The sequence below is a fragment of the Cygnus olor genome, chromosome 2 (assembly GCF_009769625.2).
Source record: "Cygnus olor isolate bCygOlo1 chromosome 2, bCygOlo1.pri.v2, whole genome shotgun sequence".
Lineage (NCBI taxonomy): Eukaryota > Metazoa > Chordata > Aves > Anseriformes > Anatidae > Cygnus > Cygnus olor.
In genome coordinates, this window is record NC_049170.1 from 11,666,273 (window position 1) to 11,690,328 (window position 24,056).

At 37.5% G+C, this 24,056-nt stretch overlaps 1 protein-coding gene across 5 annotated transcripts in view; it reads left to right on the forward strand.

Annotated features, from left to right (window-relative positions):
• Positions 1-23,158, forward strand: part of WDR37 (WD repeat domain 37) — a 43,451-nt gene extending 20,293 nt beyond the window's left edge. For all 5 annotated transcript variants that reach the window (XM_040547919.1, XM_040547914.1, XM_040547915.1 and 2 more), the window contains 9 exons: positions 1,838-1,973; positions 2,557-2,628; positions 5,008-5,052; positions 6,735-6,811; positions 8,169-8,406; positions 8,963-9,104; positions 17,923-18,057; positions 18,442-18,556; positions 20,034-23,158. In XM_040547919.1, coding sequence (XP_040403853.1) covers positions 1,838-1,973; positions 2,557-2,628; positions 5,008-5,052; positions 6,735-6,811; positions 8,169-8,406; positions 8,963-9,104; positions 17,923-18,057; positions 18,442-18,556; positions 20,034-20,165 — 1,092 coding nt within the window. In that variant the 3' untranslated portion in view covers positions 20,166-23,158. The remainder of the gene's footprint in view (positions 1-1,837; positions 1,974-2,556; positions 2,629-5,007; positions 5,053-6,734; positions 6,812-8,168; positions 8,407-8,962; positions 9,105-17,922; positions 18,058-18,441; positions 18,557-20,033) is intronic.
• The last annotated feature ends 898 nt before the right edge of the window (positions 23,159-24,056 follow it).

The following is a 24,056-nucleotide window of genomic DNA, read 5'->3' on the forward strand; positions in this document are numbered from 1 at the left end:
ATTGTAAAAGATTTTGTGTGTAGAGAAAGAGTCAATAAATAAATATCTATATCTATCTATAAACATGTAATATTCTTGAGCTTTTATCCCTCATGTTCATTCAAAACTGCTGATACTCCAGGAGGAGTATTATGGCCTTTCTATTAAAGAATTAGTGAAAGTACTGCCCAGTAGTTTTGGAAACATCAGTGCTTGTTGATGAATAGGAGTTAGGTTTCCCATACAACTTTTGCATGAGGATTCGACTCAAAATTAGAAAAACAGAGTGTAAAAGTAGTTTGAGCGTGGGTCTGAGAGTTGAAAAACTTCAAGTTTGGAATTTGAGCTGAGTGCTGTATTATTCAGTAACTGTTACTTAGTTCCTTACTGAATTCTGCTGTTCTGTTTCTCATAGATAGATTCTGTTTAGTTCAAGGACAACATTCAGTGTTAAGGCTGCACCCACAAGATTGTATTCATCACCTATAAAACTCTGTAGTATGGCTGAACTAATAACTTTACCATTAACCCATTCTCTTTTCAATGCAGCCTTAATAATCATTGCTTCTGCTGCCATGAAACAGAAATGCATATTAACGGTTAATTTGGAATTCGTGTAGGGCATTATCATTTTGCCACTGGAAAGCTGACGTGCTCAGGATTTGGAATGTACCCTAGTTTTAAGTCTGGAAGATGCCCTTTAAGAACATTTCTTAAAAATAATTTGCTTTAATGATGTGCTTTGGACCTTCTTTTTTGATGCCACAAACTAATGAGATTTTAACCTTAGTTTACTGTATCTGAAATGTAGGCTTAATTTTCTAACTTCTGCTACATTGTAGATGTCTTAATGTGATTTGTGTTGAAGCATTTAAAGGTTTTGAATCAGCTGGACAGATACTTTCCCCTAATTGCATGCAGGAGAAGAGATTTGTGGGATAATAAGAGGGTAATTTTAAATGAGACTTTGCTCTCACTGAAGTAATCTTTCACCAGTCTTGTTTTCAGTTGTCTCTGGAAGTGTTACAGGGAGACAAACTTTTTTTTCTTTAAAAGTATTACAGTCCCCTGTCATCTGAAAATACAAAACTTCTGCAAGTGGATTACTTTTCTATAGATACTGGGAGGCTTTTATTTTCTTGTACTATAATGTCTTGTAGTTTTCACATTTTTGCTAGATTTTCTCTTCCTTTGATTTATTATTTATGCACATACTAATTTGGGTTTACTGAGTCTTCTCTGTTTTCCCTTAACAACATTGAGGGAATGTATTTATCAGATGCTTAGATGAGTTTGACATATCTTGAAAAATGTGTTATTGTGCAAATAAACTGTCAGATGCTCTCAGATTAAAGCTTGATTTGATTAGCTTTTTGCAACTTAAAAAGGTGAAAAAATGTTTCTGTTTTTTATTAGAATTATTTAATAGATTTTTCTCTAAGATTACATTGTCTTTAAGTTGTCAGTTATAATTGTTTGGGAATAGACAATTGGAATTGTTAAGGAATTAGAATCGTTAGGGAATAGGAAGGTGTGTTGTTGTTGTTGGCAATCTTTTACCCACACTGATGGGAAGCGTGCACTGCATTTATACAGTATTTTACTTCAAAGAGGTTGTATTACTGTAGTACAAAGTTGTTTAGCCTTTTGTAAAAAGGGACATATTATAAGAAACCATGTGGTATGTTTGCATCCAAACTCACTTTCCTGCTATCAAGTGTCAAATTCTTGACAACAGTGAACTGTTGAAAACTAAAGAATTGGTATGAAAAAATTGCTATCTATTTGTATTTGTGAAATAATTACTTAATCTTGTGTTAGTGTGGAAAAAAAGATTTTGATCTTTCTGCTATTTCAGATTGTCTCCAGTTTTAAGACTACAACATCAAGGGCAATCTGTCAACTGGTAAAGGAATATGTTGGCCACAGGGACGGTATTTGGGATGTCAGTGTCGCGAAAACTCAGCCCGTGGTTTTGGGAACTGCATCTGCTGGTAACGTTTTGTGTTGCTTGAATCTTCTGAAAATTGTGGTGTAGTCTCTAAACAATAGCAAATGTAGATCAAAAGCATTCCTGAATACTTCACTCCACCAGTGAGCACAGCTCTGAAAAAGTCGATATAAAGAAATTCAGTACCTCAAAAATCCTTAAGTTGGATTTTCCTTGAAATGCATTTAGCCTTCAGAAAATTCAGGCATCCTTGGTGATCTTCCTGAAGTGTGTGTCAGTTAACTTCCCTGTGGGTCACTGACTTATTCGAGGTACCTGTAGTGATCCAAAAATCAAGTTTTCAAGTTAGGAAAAATGCCACAAGTAGAATTAGCCATTTGATACCTCCTGCAGATTAATCTGATTGGGGTAATTCCTTTTACTTGTTTTAAGAGTTGCGTTAAGTTGTAATGATTGGAAGCTTTTCTATTTTATGTGTAAGCTAATGGTCAAGAGGAGTTGGCATTACCTGGATTTGAAGTCCATTTCGTGTGGTGTGCTGTACAGCCCAAGATAACTAGCTTGTTGAATCAGAGTTAAAAGTATACACTTGTAACAATATTTACAGCTGTTTTTTAATCTTGTAGATCACACTGCTTTGCTCTGGAGCATAGAAACAGGGAAGTCCCTTGTCAAGTATGCAGGGCACGTTGGATCAGGTAAGATAAGGGCGTGTTGTGTAAACTGGAAGCAGAATGCGTTTGGGAGGGGGAAGTGTGTTTTGGACAACTGCAAGAATGTTTATTGTGGTTTTACTGTCAGGTTTGCCAACACCATTAGCAAGTTAACTGTAAATTTCCATGAGTCTTCATACAGTGAATGTTTTCTAATGTGATTCTTTTTTAGAGAGGAATATTACGACAGTTCTGCAAATGCTGAACGAATAAACAACTCCATATAAAGAAATTTAACAGACACGGTTACAACACTTAGAAGTTAAATGTCAGAATTCATTAAGGCCTTCATGCGTATGCAGAACAAAGAGAAGCTTACATAATCAGAAATTGGTTATTTGGTAGAGGCTGTGTTTTATTTGGGATACAAGATACAGGTGCTGGGTGACCATCAATCTTCACTTCTTGTTCAATGTGTGATTCGATATATAATTTACTGCATGGTATTAAAGTCTTATTTTGAAGACAGTTAATTCCTTATTTGTCTTCCTGTATACCAGTATGAACGTTTCAGAAATGTGACCTTAGTGTTTTTGTACTGCTCTTTGGGTGGAAAGATGCAGTGCAGTAAGTGTTTTGATGTTGATCTTCATTTTTGGTGTCCAGTTTGACAACAAGCACCTGTTTAGCTCCCTTCTACCTCGTAATGGGTAAGAATATTGGGTTTTATAGACCAAAGGTGGTGATGTTTTCCATAGCTTTAACTTGCTGATGAGAGTTGAGCTCTCATATCTCGTATGGAGCATCGAGTCATGCAGCCAAAAGATAAGGAACACCATTGTTAACCTGGTATGTTTGGTTAGGTAATGCAGCTGGCACATCGCGTGACCTTTGTGGCAAGGACACGAATAGGATTAAGTTCTGTGCAGCAAGGTCAGCTGCTTTCAGCCAGGAGTTCTACTTTTTTTTTTTGTTTGCTGCTACGACTTCTAGCTCCTGTAGCATAAGGATTCTAACACCCAATAGATAGATGCATACAGACAACAGGTAACACTTAACTCATACAGGTCTCTCAGGTTGCTTGCAGTGTGGTGAGGGTACGAATGGTGCCCTTTTGGCCACCAGGACATGTCTTTGGCTCATACTGATCTTACCATCAACCAAAACCCTCCAGATTCCTCCCTGCAGGGTTGCATGCCAGCCTCTTGTCCCCCAGCCTGCATGTACATCCAGGATTATGCTGTCCCAGATGCAGAACCTGGCATTTGTTCTTGTTAAATTTCATACGATTGGTGATTGACCAGCACTTGCATCTATCAAGATAGCCTTGTAAGGCCTCTCTACCCTCAAGGGAATCAGCGTTTTCCCCTAATTTAGCATCAACCACAAACTTAGCTAGCGTGTACCCAGCTCCTGTGTTGAGGTGAAGATTTTTTTGTTTGTTAGTTTGTTTTTAAATTGCTTTTTGGGTAATCATGAAAATAATAAAAGACTTCAAACTATATTTAAACAGTTTGTAAACTAAGTTTTAAAAGAAAATAATTACAGTTAAATTTCAGTTCATATAGCTTGTATTTAGTTAAACTTTGTTTACTTATGTTTGATAGTTGATTGGAAATAGAGCAGGGATGTTGGATGGCAGCAGTTAGTAGACTTGAGGTAGTTCAGCATGAATAGTGAGTAACTTTTCCAACTTGCTACTAAATTTTAGCACTCTCTTGAGATCATGGACATCTCTTTTACTTGTATGATAGTAATGATTTTTAAGTTCTTTCCTGAAGAACTATTGAAGAGAAGCTTATGGATTTTGAAAATGAAAGTGCTTAGTAATGTAAGCAATTGAATCGTATACATTGAACTAAGAACAGCTTTGTAGGCTGATAGAATTCTTGCAGAACTGTATTTTAAAACAATCATGCTTCAATTACATGTAGTTTTGCAGGACTGAAGTCTGATTTATGTTCTTTCCATTGGATCTTTAGGCATTTGTTCCTGTAATCTGCAGCATTAATCAGGAAGTTGATGGTCCTATATAGGAAGTTTTCACTATGTTATAAATAATTATGATTACTTACTGCTCTAAATTTCCCCAAAGTGAATTTATCTCCAGCCATCTTGCACATGATTACATGAGTATAGTTTGTTTGTCCTTTTTAACACGAAACACTTGCACTAGGTTTAGGAAATAACTTGCTAGAAAATGTGTACTGTGGTATCTGTGATTGACAGTGACTGCTTTCTTTGATACTGCATAGGTTTATGTACTCAAATATCATTGTGGTTTCTCTCACCTAAGAGATTGCTATCTGACAAGAAGTTATTTACAACTGAAGACTTATTGATGTCTCAATACTTTTTATGATAAAGCATTGTGAAATAATTCTTTTAGTATGCTAGCTTAAAGCTTTACTTTGTTTTACACAGTAAATTCCATAAAGTTTCATCCAACTGAGCAAGTGGCTCTTACAGGTACGTACATTGTTTTCATCTGCTGAGTATTTTAATCGTGTTGGAAAAATAAGTGCATCCTTTGCTACTGTCTCCCCTCTCACCACTTTGTCAGTATCATTGCTGATACAATGATCTTAATATTTGAATGTGTAAGAAATCAGAGCTAGATCTTTCCATCAGTTTATCATATCATATTGTCACTTGTGCTTGCCTGCTCCAAAACAGACCTTTGGAATCATACATCTTAGCCCTTTTGGATTAAATTATATTTCCAGAAGTGAATGAAAAGGTTGATATTGAATGTGCAGGAAAAGAAAAAGGAAAGAAAATATGGATAGTGGTGTAACGATGTTTTCAGGACTGAGAATATTGTCATTAAGCTTTGGGTTTGAGAACTGTCTAATGTGGTTAGTGCTGTGTTTTGTATGGTCCAGCAATTAGGGTACTGCCCTCGGCATTAAAGAGATCTGGATTCAATTTGTGGCTTTTGGGTAACTCACTGTAAAATGAAGATAATTGCTCTTGAGGTTAGAAATTAAAATGCTGCTGCTTTCTGCTTCAGCAGTGGCTACCTTAAAAGAAGGCTAGCTAGGCTAATGGTGATTTAAGTTCGGCTATTTGGATTTTCCTATTTTCATACGCTAACTGCAGTTAGCGTTGCAGTACCGTAAATAATATTGTTATGTAAACTGACTTACAAAAACAAATAAACCAAAAACGAAAAACAAAGCAAAAAACTAGCCATAGTGAGACTTCTGGTTTTCTGAGAAGCGTTTCTGCAAAATATTTCCATTGACAATGTGTCACTTGATTGACATGACTACTTTAAATGAAAAAAAAGGGGGGGAGGGGCTACAAGCGAGTAAAACACCTCCTTCCCTGATCCAGAATACTGACACCCAAAAGCATATAAGGCTGATGAACTTCCTTTTACCTGTCTTACTTGTTCTATTAAAAAGACATTTCTCCAAACGTTTTCACATACATTTTACTTCCCAAGTCTGTGCACACACATAGCAGACTGTTTTTCTTCTCAATGTAGCAGTCTCAACACTGTACCCCCTAAGTATTAGGAGCATGTTTGTTTTGTCCATAACAAAGAGAATCTTGTTTAGTAATGGGTAAGTTTCTTTGAAAAATGGGTCAAGTCTAAAATCAAATGGTACCTGCTGAGCTGTGAACTGGTGCTAGTTAAGCTGAGTTGCTTAAGGCGGAGGCAGAATAGCTTCACTCTTGCTGTTTTGGTTTTCTCATTAAAAATGTGCTAGAAACATGTAACAGAAGAAATCATTGAATGAAGAAGAACCCTAGCATTTTGGGAAATAGCAAATGAAAGATGGCTCTTGCTGATGCATTAAATACTTTCTTCAAATGTTCCATACTAGAACAGCAGTGATAGTAGAGTTTTGATTTGTAGTATTTAAGTAGATATTTTCACTGTAAGAAGGCTTAATTTGGTAGATGCTTACCTTTTGCAGAATGAATTATGTTCTGATCTGTATTGAAGCCAGGGGCCATTTCATTGAAACTTGCTTGCCAAAAAAGTAACACTGGTGTCTGTTAGATGCCACACAGACGTTATTGCCAAATATGTAACATTAAAGCTTGTTTTTATTTCTCATGGAAATGCTCTTATTTAGTTAGTCTCTCCCTCTCTGCCTCCCCCTCCATTTCTTTGTGCTTTCTTTTTCCCTCTGCAGCATCTGGAGACCAGACAGCTCATATCTGGAGATACATAGTACAGTTGCCTACACCTCAGCCAACTGCAGACTGCAGTGTAAGCAATCAACTTACTGCAACTCAGCTAATTGCACAGCAATTTCATCAGATACGGGTGTTGTTATAATACTGAACATTAAATTTATATGTAATTAAAAAATTGCATGATTTCAGGATTGGAAAAGGTGGGGTTTAAGGTTTTAGTTGAACGGGTATATTTCAGCATCTTCCAAAAAAAAAAAAAAGATTCATGTTTTTGAAGATCAGAATAGAAGTGCAGAATAGACTATGAAACTGCAAGTACTTTGACTTTTTTCTGAAGGTGATAAGCATATAAGTAAATGAGGTGGCACGTATGTTTTTTGTAACTAGTACAATCATAAATAATAATGAAGTTAAGTTAAACTAGTTAAGTTCTTGTACCTTACCTTACCGAGGTACCTGTATTAGCTGTAGTTGCTGTGATGAGACCTGATGGTAAAGGTTCATATTTTTGGCATTTATTTAATTGTATCTCTAAATCTGATTTCTGTTTGACCCTTGCCAGTATTCGTCATACTAACTGACATTTGCTGACTGAATAAAAGCCTGGGAACAACATTTACTGTAGACTGTCAAGTGCTGTATTTGACTTCAAGTCACCCTTACTAAATTGTGAAGACAAATGTAGCTCATAGTGAGAGCTTCTCAGTAAGCTGCGTAGGGGCAGGGGATGGCTGTATAATAAGAGAGATGTAGGTAGATTTCTAAATGGCAAATGTTTGATTCAATTGAGTTGATTTGGAATTTCTATTTTGAAAGAGCAGTACAAATGTTACTTTCTCACATCTGAATATGATGAAGGAGGGGTGTATTTTGGTAGGATTCAGAGATGGATGATTTTACCTTAGCATAAGAGTTTATTTTGTATCTGGTTTCTGTCAGCATGCAGTTCTGATGTAAAGACCAACAGATAAATCCTGATGTCAGGATTTTAATTCTAATGGATAAAAATATTACTGTAAATGATTCTCATCCCAAAGATTAAAAAATAGCGTCCTGCTAGATGCTTCTGATTTTTAAATAAAACTAAAGGTAAGAAAGTCCCGTGATACATGCATGGGAATGAAACTCAGGGTAATACAGCGAGAGGATTTACGGAAAAGATTTGCCAGACAGTAAGGTGGACAGATATTCAGAGCTAAACAGTTCAGGAGAGATTTGAAAATGAAGAAGCTATTAAAAATGCATTTAACTCACCTGTCTTACCCCTTCAATTAAGATTTTCATAGTATATACCTGAGTAGGCTAGGTTATAGAGAATTAAGCTACCCACGTTAACATTAAAGAGGTTTGGTTGTGTTTACACTGTAAAATGTAACTTTGAGACATTCCTTCCCATTTATTTTTATTCTTTTTCCTATTGCATCTTATAGCAAGTGTCCGGAGAAGATGAATTTGAGTTCTCAGATAAGGATGAACCTGATGGAGATGGAGATGGTTCTAGTGACTGTCCCACTGTCAGAGCCCCGTTAACTTCGCTCAAAAGCCATCAAGGAGTGGTCATAGCAGCCGACTGGCTTGTGGGGGGAAAGCAAGCTGTGACAGCTTCGTGGGATAGGACAGCAAATCTGTATGATGTAGAGACTTCTGAACTAGTCCATTCTCTTACAGGTATTTCTTCACTCACATAAAGATAAAATTGGTGGTTTAGTGTTATACGTGGGATTACTTTTGGATATAGAAACATTGGGAAAGTTAAGTTGTTTTGCTGGAGTGTGGTGTGAGCGTGTGCAGGACTTAGGCTGCTGCTCAGTGCTGCAGTGGCTTCTAAAATTCCCACCTGGCAAATCCTGTGAGCATGAATTTGTGTTGTTTCAAGCATGTGATACATGGCCTATGAAGCAGTTGTTTGTAAAGTGATTGTAGCCAAATTTCAGTTCTTGCAAAATGTTTTTGTTGTCTTCATGGCATATTAAATAGCAATAATCTATGGCTACTTAATAATCATGTGAAAGGAGTGGTAATTTTTCGTGTTTTTTTTTTTTGCTTCTAAATACAGTTCTAAACTTTTACAGCAATAGTAAAATGAAAGTTTGGAATGATGCTTATTGTTGGTTTACTGTTAGTTAAAAAAAAATAAATAAATCACTAGCATTTCATTCCAAGCATATGTGGAAATGAAAAGTCTTATTTTCATTACCTTACGTGTTCTCATCTGTGCTTGTAGGGCACGACCAAGAGCTAACGCACTGTTGTACGCATCCCACCCAGCGTCTTGTGGTGACATCATCCCGCGATACAACTTTCCGTCTGTGGGATTTCAGAGATCCTTCTATCCATTCTGTGAATGTCTTTCAGGGCCACACAGAGTAAGTGACATTTAATTCACAATTAATAATAATAAAAAAAAAAAATTACAAGTTCTAAAAGTATGAATGTCCTCAGTTGCTTATCCAAGCAAAGACGTTCATGTGCTCTTTGAGGTACTAAGTTAATTTCCCTGTTTTATAAGACTACTTTTTTTTTTTTTTTTTGCATCAGTTACAGTGTAGTTTAGGGGTATTGCTGCAGTTGATCAAACAGGTCATCTCTGCTTGTCGTGATACTCAGTGTGAAATAAATCACCAAATTACAGAATAGTTAAGGTTAGAAGGGACCTCTGGAGGTTATCTGGTCTGTGAAAAATCAATTTTCATACTTAAAATCACCTTTAATTGTAAGTTTTACTTAGTTTTACCGTATACGTTTAATATATCATGAGCTCTGGCTGTTGTTTTGGAAACTGAGTACTACTGTGTGACTTTGAAGGAGAACAGGTAAGAGTTTCTGTGAAAATTGTTTTTATTTTCACCTACAGTCAGTATTGTTACTGCCTTTTTATTCTCATCTGAGATCCAAACCATCATCGAACCCTAGTAATGTATGGTTCAGAACTGAAGTTTGGTTCCTTTCTGCCATATTTGATACTTCGTAGCACTTGCTTCTCTCTTGAAAGCAGTAAAACTTGTGGTGGGAGGGTAAGAGCAGTTTTTCCTAAACGGTTCGCTGCTTGGTGGCACAGCCTTGGGGTGGCAGAGCCAGGAGCACAGGCACCAGAGCGCCCAGCAGATGGCACCACAGCTCTGCTGGTGGCCGCCAGCCTGGGTGCCTGCAGCCCCAGCTCAGAGCTGTCAAAGAAAAAAACTCACACGTAAAAGAGGCTCTTAGGTGCCAGACTCTGAACTCAGAGGGTGGCATACCACTTCTGCCTCTTAAAACTTTGCCATCAGACATGTGATTCCTGGTTCCAAAAGCAATTCTTAGTTTCGGGAATGTGAGGGAGAAAGTCAGAACTTTAAACCTGCTCAGAAACTACATTTTCTGTTCAGTGCCATATTATGCTTTGTGTCTGTTTGCCTACTAAAGACGTAGGTGGATAGTGTAATTTCAAATTCCTTTTTTATTAGCTGTAATGATTTAAGACAAAATGGCACTTTATCTTTTAGAAATAAACTGCAATGTAACAGACTGAGACTGTTACATACAGAGAATGATTTTATAAGTTGACTTCCAAAAACAAAAAGCAATTACTGTGCGTTGCCGTGTGTGATCAAGTGATACTCTTTCAAAACAGGTGTATGTATATCAGAGATGAGAGTCTATTTGTATTTTAAGTAAATGGACTAAGGAATCACCCCTTATTATGGTGTCCTGAGCATATAACTGTTTGCTTTATTAGAAGTGGGGTATTTCTTGTAGTTTACTCCTGTCATGGTTCTGCTATAGTCCAAGAAAATAAAACATTGTCCAGTAAGGCCAGAAGGAACCCGTTGTGATCATCGCATCTGTCTTGGGCTTCTTACATTGATGCCTATTTTTAATTAAGAGGTAATTTTAGAAGAATTGTCCAATTTTATGTTAGGTTCTTCAGTAATAAAGGTTTTAACTTAGCCCTTGGTACATCCTGTAAGTTGCTTGTTCCAGCATTTAACCTCCTTGTTAAACTTTTTGTGCCTTTGTCGTGTGAGTTTGCCTAGCTTTAATTTCTGGCAACAGGATTTTTATCTTGCCTCTTTATTATACCTGGTATACCTCCAGTTTGTATCACTTACTACTATTCCCTTTCTGATTTTTCTGTGTGCACCACAAGGAATTTATATTCCTAGTACTGTTAATTTCCAATCACATTCTTCCATGAGACGTTTAATAGAGCCCTTGGAAAAGAATGCAGTATCATCCAGACATTGACCTGTTGCAAGTTAATAGAGGCTTTAACTCAGGAAATCAGCTCAATGTTTGGCACTCAAGTGGTTGAGCCCCAGCAGGCAGCTGAGCACCACAGAGCTCCTTGCCCACTCCCCTGCACTGGGATAGGGGAGAGAACAGGAAGGGTAGAAGTCAGAAAACTGCTGGGTTGAGATACGGACAGCTTAACAGGTAAAGCAAAAGCTGCACCCACAAGCAAAGCAAAGCAAGGAATTCATTGACTACTTCCCATCAGCAGCAGAGGTTCAGCCTGTGAGGTTCAGAGGCTGCGTACAGCAGGTGAACTGGAGCTTTCCACTGCTGTCATCTGCAGCCACACAGTGAAAGGAGAAGGAATATGCAATAATCTGAAAGAGCTAGAGAATGTCAGTGCTCTTCTGTCTTTTCAGGTGTTCTACATGTGCTGAGATCTTTCTAGATTTACACCTTCAAGGTGTAAAATACTGTCTTCAAAAGCAGCTTTGGGTAGCTCTTAGTTGAATGCCCTTTGTTAATGCTTCTTGATTGTTCAGTGCCTCGTTAGGCACCAACTTGTCATGGCAATAAGCATGTTTCTGGCTTCAGAAACATCATCTGAGCAGGTGCTTTTGACCTAGGCTGAAAAAAATGCATAATCTGAGTTCTCAGACTCAAATCTTTGTTGCTAGTTTGAGCCAGTGCATCAAGATGAATGTGTTAGTTGTTGGATCTTATGTCTTTGTGGGCAAACTCAGAGAAAAATTGCTCAAAGTGGATCTCGTGTTACTGCTGATGAAGAGCAGAATGGGGTGGCTTGTAGCATTTCCAGACTACTGCATATGCCTTCGACTTTCATTCCAAATGTGTGGCTACAGGAGATGTGTGGAAGGCTCCAGTACCTCTGCTAGCCATATATCTCTGAATATATGGCTGATGGTGAGTTGTGCTTTGTTGTGAGAACTGTGAAACGAGGGAAGTGCAAATAATGTCTCACTTCTTCAACTTCTCATCTTCTAACTCCTATTTCTGCTGTAAAATCTGAATTAAAAAATGTAAAAATACTTGATTAGTGGCTGATTAGGATGCTGGGTTGAATTCTGACATTTAATGAGTGTGGAATTAATGTCAAAATGGCATCCTGTATTAAGAGACTAATAATTGTTTTAGTTTCATGGACACTCAAGTTTGCCAAGGTCAGCAGGCTTTCCCGGATCCTTTATTCTGCAAGGTTTAATTCTCTTACCCTGCTGTGTGTCTTGCTCGCCTTTGAAAGCCAAGGTGATGTGGGTGAAGGGGGAATACCTTGTTGGATGCTGTCAGTGAAATTCAACCAGTTTCAAGCACTGGGTCTTCTTGAGATATTCCTGGTCTTTCCTTAGCTATTAATGCCATCTGCGATGCTTTACTGTGTCTACTATTTTTCTACTGTTCCTAATCAAGGAATGCCTTTGGCATTCCCCGTGTGTGGGTCTCTCAGCTCAGCTTCTGTAGGAAGTGCAAAATTTGTCTGTGAAATCTGTTGTTTTTCTGCCCAAGCCTTATTGATTAACTCGATGATTCTTCTCATACTGTATCTATCTTGTTCCGTCTCCTCCACAAAGTTAGGAGTTGTGTTAGGGTGTCAGTACCATGCGTGTAAAATGGTAACATAACTGGGTTTGTAAGCCCCAATAATCAGTAGTATTCAACGTAGCTTTTTTTCTTGTAAACATTATATCATCAGACAAGAGGGAAGGCATTAAAATGTGATGCTATGGAATATTGATATTAGAGAGATTCTAAATATTTTTAAATGACAATTAGACTCTGTTTTTGAAATATTTTTGCCGTCTTTATTTTGAGAGAATAATCAAAACTTGATGAAGTTTAATCCTTTCTTCCTATAAAAGGAATGTACGTAGCATTGTAGAGAAAATTAGTTGAAAGGAAACCTCCTGTAGGGTTGTACAGCAAGGAAACTTGCTGTAGGGTATACTACTTACAGTTCCAAGTGACTGACATCTTAGCAAGTTCTCTGCTATATAACCAGTAGTATGCACTCAGAAATAAAGAGATGTACTGCAATCACTTTTGAAATTCTGGAAAATGAGTCATTCCATAAATGCTAGTTATAGGTATGTCAGTATTTGAATATTTTGACAAATAAAGAGAGTTACTGCACCGTCATGGAGTTGCTGAATTGGTGAAAAAGCTGTTTAAAAGATAATATTCTTTGATAATTTTATATTCTTTTTGCTTTTTAATTTGTCATTAACTAATTTTCTTGTAGAGAAAATTGCGTTTACTTAATAAATATAAAAAAATGAACATCTATTTAATCTGGAAGAATAACTGTTTACAATTAAAACCCCCTGTAGCTAGTAATTTTTTAAGTAATAACAATAAGATCCACCATGCGTTTATTTGGGGGAATGGGGTATATAACACAGAGTTTGACTGTACTCGATGTTAGCCATTGGAGTTTTTGTCAGTCACTTCAAAAAAGAGATGTGGGCAATAAATCTATTTAGCTGTTTGTGAATGCTTTACGCTTTCCTACAGTAGATGGAGAGAATCTTAATTCCATTTGTGAATGCATGCTCTAAAAGTACTATGATTTTTTTTCAAATGACCCACAAAAAAGCGTAGCCAAAGGCCTTTTCTTTATATCCTATTCAATGGAAAACACTTCATAGTGTTTTGTTGTTTTAAAGCTTACCTAACACATGCAGCAAGACTGCAGGGATAAATGAACCTTTTTTATCCCATCATAAAGGAATGGAATTGATTTTAAAGACATCTGCACCTTAACTAATTTGCTAACTTGCCATTGAGTAATTCTCATAAAAGCTAGCAATTGGTTTTCAATCCTGTATCGTTTTTTTAAGACAGAGAAAAAGAGACACGGGTTGTTTTCTCTGAATGTCATGACATGCATATCTTTGAAATAGGCATTGTTGATTTAAAAGCTAGAGATGACTTTTCAGTGTGAAGCTGTCTCTGAATTCCCACCGTTTTTGTGTTAATTCTTTTGTGGTTTGTTTTTAGTGCTTCTCAAGTGGGAGGAAGAAGCTCTGCTGATATTTGGAGATAAACGCAGAAACAGACTTTGGGAGTTGTGTGTGTAGCTGCTCTTGGAATTAAGTTCCTTAGCACTTCTAAAACCTGAGTGCACGATCAGATGTGGAGGTATTGGTGTGCTCCTTACGTGGTACTCCTGTGGCCAGGGCAGTCTGTTGTCCTTATCTGGAGGCTTTAAATCCAGGTCCAGGCTTCCCCACAGACTGTGGGGTGCTCTGTGTGAGGATATGCTTAGTTCCCCTAACAGAAGGTAAACTCCTGTGTACAGGAAAGGCTGCCCCAAATACCTCTTTCTTTAGGTTTCATTCCTAAATTTTACCGCTTGGAATATGAAACACGAGTTGGAACACTCCGATTTTGTTGCTTAACTATGATTTGGTGTACATCGAGTGTGTTTATCCGAAAACTCTCTTTTGGTTCATTTTCTCCAGAACCTCGGCCCGCATGCGGGTTAGTGCTTTTTAGTAGCTGCCTTCCCACTGCCAGGAAAACACGTCCTCTCCAAGTATTCAGCAGCAAATCCCAGCATAGGTTGGAAATCAAAATGGAAACAGCAGTGTTAACTTTCTTTTTTGGTGCGTTGCCAGTAAGTGTTCTGCATCAGCATTTCATGGTCCAACATTTTCCACATCATTTTTTTTTCCCTGTGTGTGAAATTTCAGCAGATTGTTATGCAAAACAGTTCCGTGTCTCAGTGTGACTGGGGAGACAGCTGTTCGGCCTAATGAGGAGTGCTAGCACTACAGTATTTCTGTTGATTGAGACCCACGGAGGGAGCAGAATGTTCGAGGCCAGGCAGCGGTGTGTGGTGAGGAAGTGCCACGCTGTCAGCTGGAAGTACACGCTCGGCTGCTCCCTACGACAAGATAAATGAGTTTTGCTGGGGTTTGGCGGAGGCTGATGCTTTTCTGGAGAATGGTCGTAGCACACCAAACTCCCTGCGGGACCCATGGTTTGAAGTGTCATAAGACTGCTGCTGCTTTGCCAGTTTTTTTTTTAACGTCCTATAATACCTGTCATCTTTTTGAGTTATTAAAAACCTAATGTCTTCTAGCATTCCATTAACACGGGGGTTTGATGATCTTTTGTTGACACTTTTTATTAATTTTGCCAAGGGGACGTTAACCACAATTTAAATTGGGTTAGAACAAATTGAAGACTAGTATCGATGGAAAGTAAAAGCAGCCCCGTGAAAATGCAGAAAGCAGCCTTTTAATTTTGCGATGTGGGTGGGATTAGGGAGGCAATACTTTTGAAAGGTTATTGTGATGTTGGCTGCTCTGCCAACTTCTTTCTTCCCACACAGACTTTGCTTTGCTTGCTTCTCAGGAAGTGGGTTTTCTCAATGTTGCCTTTTTGCAATAAAAAGTGCTTTTGTATCTAGCCTTTGAATTCAGAGCTCCTTATGAAAAAGGCTATTGTAGTCACGTGTGCTTGTAAATAGTGCATATCTCAGTCTGCAGTGCCTTCCAGTGAAGTTTTGGGATGGGAGCCAGAGGATGAATACTACTAAATGCCTTTAAGGACATCATGGAAAACAGCATGGCAGCTTTCCTTTTGCCTTTCTACCCTTTTCCCAGTCATCACAGAGAGCTACAGGAGAACTCCACTGCACTTCTGTTTTACAAACTTCTTCCTGATGTGCCCAGTAATATCTGAATGTGTAGTTAAACTGAAAGTAGTAAAGAAAAGGATTTTGATTTATTTTGGAAATCTTTTCCTTTTGAGAGGAGCAGAAAGAGCAGAGCAAACCTAGAGCTGGCGTTCTGTTTTCATGGCAAAGGCTTTGAATGTTTTCATTTGAAAGATGATAAATCTAAGAAAGAGAGACTTTATGTGGTCAAAAAGACTTAACTGTACTTAACTGTGTTTGACAGTGATAAGTGATAAAGGAGAACCAAAACGAGATCAAAGAAGCTGGAAAACTGTTTATAGTTGTGAAAAAAGCATCCAAAATTGGAGGGTTATTTAAAGACAGTTTGGGAACATATTACGACGATAATTGGAACAAAATGTATGATGGGAAAACAGATCATGTCTGTGTGTTGTAGCAGAATACTAAAATGCTGCCTTTTCACTCACCTGGAGTCTTTCTACGACTTGAATTCCTCATGCTGTCATGTACAAGGTGGTCTCGCAATGTGTGCAAAGTGTACAGATTTAATAGTCAATTTTAAACTGCTAAACATTATTTCAAATGTTACACTGATATGGAGTTCAGTGGAAGTCTGAAACGTTTTCCTGTGAGGTATTTTGCAGCTTGTGTTCAAGAACTTGGGGAAGGAAATGCAGAAATTACTAAGTCGTGGGGAGGTCAGGCAGGTGGAAGGCAGGTTCTGTGCCAAGAACGTACCAACTCCAGTCTGCAGTAACTTGATTGTGCGGATGAATTTTCTTCCCAAATGCGAAGGTGCTTATCGAAACACTCCTCGGTTGTGGCCTTCATGTATCTTTTAACTTCTTGACTTTTGGTTCATGAGTCCTGAAGATGAGGCAAAGGCCTGTTATTATAATCATCTCCATGATAGCTTAGCTGCACTCTAATAATGCATTAGGAAACTTGGTGTCATGAATAAAGTGGACCTTCATCCTAATTAACACTTAATTTGGTGTCAATTTAAATTAAGAGGCTTGCATAAACTGGTCCATTGTGACCTGGCAAGTGCTAATCTCAATCAGCAGCTTGGGTAGGACATGAATTCAAATTTCTGCAGAACAACCAAAGTGACAGTAACAACTGACAACTTAAATTAAAATTACTAAATTCTAAGAAATTGATGTGCATGACCCAAGTTACAAGATAGGTCATTAAATCAAATCTGCAGAAGCAGAGTTGAGAAGCCTTTCCTAATGATTTTAGGGAGAGATTATATGCTTTCTTAGTACACTCTGTGAGCTAAAAATAACTATTTTTGAGTTGAGAATTGACGTTGTACTACTATTTTTGTTTAAATACTGAGTACTACTGGTACAGTACAATATGAAATAACAGGTAAAAGATGTAAATAAGAGAAAATTCTAAAATAAAATTGTTTATGTGACTAATATTTAATAATATAAATATATATTTAATATATACCTAAATAATATAAAATAAAAACATTTTCTGAAAGTAATATTTTATGCTTCCAGTTGGTATAAATATTCTTGAGAGTCATTCTCTGGTTGAACTTGTGCATTTGAAGCCATAATAGGTCAAATTTGAAGAATTGGCTGGTCATGCTTCTTGATATTACTACTTGCCATTTTTCTTACCTGACTGTTAGACTTCAGCTATTGTTGAATAGGAATTGAAATCAGAATTGGAAATTGTTAGATTGATGTAGTTGCTGCTAGTAGAGTTGTTCTGGAAGCTCTTTGTGTAACGTGTTTAGGTGTATGTACAAAGTATTATTGGTTACATCTCAGGTCAGGTATTGTGGATCTCTTCTGTGTCTGCAGTGTCAATAACAAATGCCTGTGGTAGTTCTACAGAAATTTTTGAATGGAAAATAAAATAACTTGATTTAGTGGTCTCAAGACACTTGAGAGGAAGAATTTGATTGTATACTACTGATTCAGTTTTGGGTGTCTGATAGCATAGTGAACGTTGACATAGAAACTGCAAAGTGAATTAAGGCTTCATGAGGTAAATGTGCCCAGTCCTATTAGGATAAATGGAATGTGAGAGGTGCCTCCAAATGGACTCGGCACTGTTGGGCTTCTCTTCTTAGCATGTTGGCCAGTCAAGCCGTTTAGACCTTAAGTGAAACAACCTCTCATAAGATTACTTTATTCTAAGATACCCACATCAAGCTGGGGGAAAGGCAAGCTATATATCCTAACGGAAACATAGGAACAGGAAGTAGAACTCTAAATCAGCAGCTAGTTTAAATACAAACTTCAGAGCTTGGCCTTTTTTCATTTTTACTCCTGTTTGTTCAGCACTGTGACATCTGCAGTTTTCACCGTGGGAGACAATGTTGTTTCTGGCAGTGATGACCGTACTGTAAAAGTTTGGGATTTGAAAAACATGAGGTCTCCTATTGCAACCATCCGTACAGATTCAGCAGTCAATAGGTAAGCAGATATTCAAGTTACTATTTTCTTAATTCACTGAACAGAAATTTAGTTTTAGTCACTATAATTAAAGTTGTGCAGAGAGATTTATGAGTTTTTGAAAGTGTTTTTCCAAAATACAGATTTAGTCAACATTCATTTTCAATAAATATATTGTATTGATTTTCTGAGATTTTTATATGGGATGCAGAAGTTAAACCTGTTAGAGCATCTGGTGCAATGAAAGTCATCTTAATGATTTAATACTTTCTTTTTTCCACTTTTGAATACTAACCAGGAAAAATTCAGCTATGTCACTTCTTGTGAGCTTAAATTTATATCATCAAGTTTTGTCTGCCAGGCTGACTGTTTTGTGCATAACCTACTTTTGTCTCTTACGTGCAGGATTAACGTGTGTGTTGGCCAAAGAATCATCGCGCTTCCACATGACAACCGACAGGTTAGGTTATTTGACATGTCAGGAGTGCGATTAGCACGCCTCCCTCGCAGTAATAGACAGGTAACTGAATATTTTTTATAGCCTTAAAGTATGTCTGTTCTTCTCTTTCATACAAGGTTAAAAATAGGGTTTGATATCTGTAGTGTAAAAGCTGAAGAAATGCTGAAAGACACTTGTCTATACAAATACACTGTTGTTGGAAATGACCAATGTACAAATAAGTAAAATCATATTTTGGAATTGGAAATGTTTCAACCGGATTTCATCATAGTTTTTCTTCTTGTGAAAGAGATCCTAATGTCTGCCTTCTCTATGAAATGGGTAAAAATGTTTAAGGGAATTTTAAATGTGTTTAAACATCTTGACGTGAATCTTGTCAGAAAAGTGACTCATTTTGAGGTTTCAGACTTTTTTCAATTACCGTGTGGTGAATTTGTTTTGTAAAGAAACATAAAAGGAAAAAATGGGACGCAGTTTGAGAAGCTCACTTTGTATGATTTGATGATAATCTTTTTTTCTCCCATGCTTATACAAATAAATTCTTGATATTTGATACCAACTACTCAACCATCCTTTCTGTAGCCACCAAGTTTGTTCATTTGTGGTGCTATTTGGCATGGCACTGCTAATGTAGCAAGTTAGACTAAGTGAAATTAGTTGGATTATGTCACTCAAAGGGACCTTTTACAATACTTTTTTGAAGACATCAGTTTTCCAGCACATTTCAAATATTTTATAAGCAGTAGTATGTTTAACCATCTGAAAGGCAGGGTTTCTGACTGTCCTGTATCATCACTCACAGCTTTGTGGAAACCAAGCACGTATGTGGATGCAGCAGCTGTTGACAGAATTTGGGAAAGGGTTTTAAGAGCTGTTTAGTGCTTACCTATTTTTAAGTCTTGATATTGTGAATTTTCTTCTTTTCTTTATTTTTCATTAATATTTACATTCAGGTCAACACTACAGAAATCATGGAGATTTTTTTTACTTGAATGTTTGTCAGAATCCTCCGTGAGGTATTTTTCTTACTATTGGACTTGAACAATAGATAAGGCATTGCTTTTCCTCAGTATGACAGTTCCTCAGTTCCTCCTGCTGTACTGTTATCCTTTCTGAATTATAAACATGACAGACAAAAAAAAAATCAACAGCAAACCTTGCAGGTTCATAAGAAAGCAGTTGCCAGCAAGCAGTTCCTTATTTTAAGATTGCTTTTATAAGTAAAAGTTTTAAAATCAAAATTCAGTTTGCTTTTGTAAATAAAGTGGCAATTAGATAGCATACTGTGAAAACCTCAAAAGTTTTGATTCACCTGTTTGTATGCTTCTGTCTTTATGGACCCAGTGCTGGTATTAAGCAGTCTCAATGTCATAAAGATTTTACCTTGCAGATGAAAGTGACTGTAATCTTTAGGAATCTCAAATACAAAAAAAAGTAGTGAGAGCATGAACAAGTTTCTATTTTGACTTTAAGTTGTTGACACAGAAGCTTTCAAAATTGTTGTAAGCAGTACTTGATGTGTCTCGAACTGTTGTAGGGCCACAGAAGAATGGTGTGCTGCTCAGCGTGGAGTGAGGACCACCCAATCTGTAACCTCTTCACATGTGGATTTGATCGTCAGGCTATTGGCTGGAACATCAACATCCCCGCTTTGTTACAAGAAAAATGAAATGCTGGAAGAATTTTTGCATTTTATGTTGCCGTGGACTTCTACACTCCCGCAGACTTCTCCGGATATCGGTCTGCTATTGCTCCAAAAGCTCTTCCTTAAATGGAGACTTCAGCAAATGTTGTTCTTGTTACCACGTTGTGCACAGTTTGCATGAATTGTACAGAAAATGTGATTTTTTTAAAATTAGTTCGTCTCGTGTATGAACTTTTATATTTTGGCATCCACTGGTCAATATGTTCACTGTTGCATAGAGCACATAAATGTTCATAAGTTATTTAGCGTTTGATAGATAAACAGTAGGGCATTACATTTGTGACATAAATGTGAAATTTATGTAGTAAGTGTAGAGAATGCATAGCAGTCTGTTACGTTTTTCCATGACTCTACATATCTGCCTTGTGTTAAAAAGAATCTGCAGGGCTAAAAGTTTGAAATGAAGTGTGAATTTCACTAGGTATATGATTGTAAACGTTTTCCTGTTTGCATCTGATCGGAATAGTTTTTTAGTGCTGCAGTATAATAGTGCAACTTCAACTCCATTTTTAGTCCAGTTACTGGAGAAATAGTAGATTTGAGAAGGAAAATATAAACTACTTGTAGTGAGTATAGGCTGCAAGGTTTATTCTGAATGCTTTTTGTACTTTTTCTTTTGAAAAAGAAAAACGTTCATTCTGCCCTTCTTATATAAAGTGATTCTAAAAAACTCATGGCATTTCACACTAGCAAAAATCCAGAATATTATGATTCTAATCACTGAAATCTAGTCAAGCAAATTTTGAAGCACTTTAGTTTATAGCTATTGTTATAAACCATGTATGAAAGTTTGACTTTACCAGTGAATGTGAGCTGACCTTTGTAAGAAGGATTGCTTCTTTTTGGTGATCTGCCCAGAAAGGAAATAGGTTTTTTCTTTTTCTTTTTTTTTCTCTTATACCTACAGTGAGCATGCTTTAAATGTGCTCACTGCCCGTATTTTTTTTTTTTTTGAGCCAGCAATACAAAATAAATTAGTACTACCTCAAAAGTGAATGTTGGTCAAGATGCATTGAATCTCTCTGTAGCCTAGAAAAAAGCACTTTTGGTCTCTGGCTGAAGAACTCTCTCTGACATGAGAGGAAAGACAATCATACTAAATGTGATCCTTAAGATAATTAACACTTAAGGCTGATGGAGCAATATGGTAAGTAAACATCATCTGTCACCTTTGTGTTCTCAGCTGTGACAAGGGCTGCTGCAGTCCCTATCGTGTTCCAAGGGGGATAATTAACACAGGTCTCCCTTCTTTCTCCCAAATGATCTTACTCTGGTTTTGCTCCTCGCTGTGCTCAGCCTCTTTTGCACTGGCAATGTGGTGTTACACCACAGCTGCTGATTATGCAAGTAAATGCAAGTGGCAGCTGACATCTGCAAAAGAACAGGAAGGCTGCTTCAGACAGACACTTCTTAGCTGGAGCGAGATACTGCCCCTATCTGTCTGACATATCACACTGTAAGATGAAGGGTGAGGGAAAGCACTCTTACAGTGGGAATCAGAGAGTATATTGGGTTGCCGTAAGTAAAGTAGTCAAAACTTTTTATCACGTTCTTAGGATTACATGAAGCTGTAGCTGTGCTCGTGTCCTGTACAGCACTGTTCGTAATGACATTAAGGCTGATGTGTTTGCTGGTTTGCCTGTTAACTAACACATAAGGGCATTAGAGTGCAATGGAAGGGGATGGTGAATGCATCATTGAGTAGTTACAGGGAAGCTGGGGTCCTAGAAATGGTTTTTGAGTGCATAACATTGGGGAAGCTCAAGGTATTTAATGGAGTAGTCTAGTATCTTTATAGTATGGGTCGTCGTAGCTTTTTTTTTTCTGAGGTACAAGATACATGCAGAATTGTACTGAAGCAATCTTAAAGCACCAAAACTAGTGAGGTTGAGGAAAGCAGCTGCAGAGTTTTAAGCCTTCTGATAACAAGGGTTAAAGGATGGTGTCAAAGTTTGTTTTCACTTTTTTTTTCTGGGTTTTTAACTCTTGGGTAAGGCCATCTGATATTGGATTGCAGGTTTTATTCTTCAAGAAAAAAGGCTCACTTTTTCTTTCAGTTGGTAATGGAGAGAGCTTTAGGCAGGTTGATGCTGCTTAACAAAGAGAGAAACTTTTTTCCAGCCAGTAGAAGCGGTTTCTCCAGCGTGGCCTGTGTAGCATCTTGAGCAATGACTAACCTTTAATTACGTGAGGTGGGGGAGAAGGTCACTGTTTTGGTCCTGCTAAACTAAATTGACAGCTTAAGCTTCTCTAATATACATATGTAACACAGGACCACTGATTCTATGCAGTTTAATCATTGCTGCAAGCTTTTTATATCACCAGAGGGACACACCTCTGGCACCAGGAACGGGATGATTACACACTTTTACTTTTGGAAAAAAAAATCAACCAGACAAGGTGCTAGAGCCACGTTCTTATGAGCAGGCTAATACTCAATCAGCTAAATACTGAACTATCCCTTAGCTTAATTTTATATACTGTACTGAAGATTAACTCCAGGCTGCTGTTCCCCTTGAAGCAAATCACCCCTGAGCAGTAGCAGCGAATGCTACTGCCTTGACTAAACACGTGGAAAACATTTCATGGTTTTGAATGTTCCAGAGAGAGTTTTTCAGCGTTAAACAATGTCCAACATTTCATAAAATGGAGGAAAGTTGCAGTTTCAGTATTGTGCAGAATTTCACAGGAAATTGATCACTGGGCAAAATCAAGCTTTTATGTCTTTTAAGCAATGCACATCAGTTTTCACAAGTTGTGTGTATACTTTGCAATCAGATCTGGAGTGAAACATCTTATTTGTTGCCTAAATCTGTGAAAACCATCTTTTTGGAAAAAAAGAATTTATAAGTTATGTGGAACCACTTTTTATTATTCTGCTAATTTGTTTTTAGATGTAATATGTTATTCTTCATTATGATTCAAAATGCATTAAAACATTCAACTTTTTTTTGCAACCTGTTGTTCTTCTGTTTTGCATTAAAATTGCTATTAACATTTCATCTTGTTAATAGTCCGATGATCTTCCTATCCATTTTCCCCTCTTCCACTCAAAAAGTTCACTTTCAGTGCAATGATGGGCACAGTTCTTCAGGAAGAAGGCCAAGTCTGCCCCTGAGGTAGGACTTCGGGAGTGCATTTGGTCGTGCTGGCAGGTAAGTATATGGGCTGAAAGGTGCTCAGACTTGGCATTTGTGCTCTCGTCTTCAGTTTTGTATGAGACATTTTGTAATTACATTTTGTTATGCAGATTAAACAGAAGTCTCCATGTGATTTTTCACAGTGCTCTATAGTTTGATATTTTTAATGCAGTCTAAAACCTGCCATCATTATTGCTTTAGGTTAATGATGGTTTGCTCGTTGCACCCATATCATTTGAAACAGAGCTTTGCAGTGTTGAAATCAATCCTAAGAAGCTTCGTGTCAGAGCACGCCATGCCATCTGGTTTCAGGTGCCTTAGCAGAGTGTCAGCCAGCACCTGAGAGCAGAACACAGCTGTAGGATACTGCAGTTCCCTTCAGTGTTCTTCGGGATCCTGTATTGCTACTTCAAATCCTCAAAGTCTAGTGCTCTGGAAAATTGCTATTCATGTCACTGGTGATATGGATCAGAAATAAAAGACCAAAGTTACAGGATGACACAACAGACCTGGGGGCTGGTTTGGGATAGAATGCAACTCTTTGGTTTATTTATTTATATGTTTAGTCAATCTCAGTTGAGGAATTTAGATCAGGACTTACTGCAACTGATTTTAAACTTGCAATACTTACAACCTTAAATCTCCTAAGTTATATACGTTTACAAAGGCTATTCCTGCTCATACTTTGGGTCAAGGGGGGGTTGAGGATGAGTAT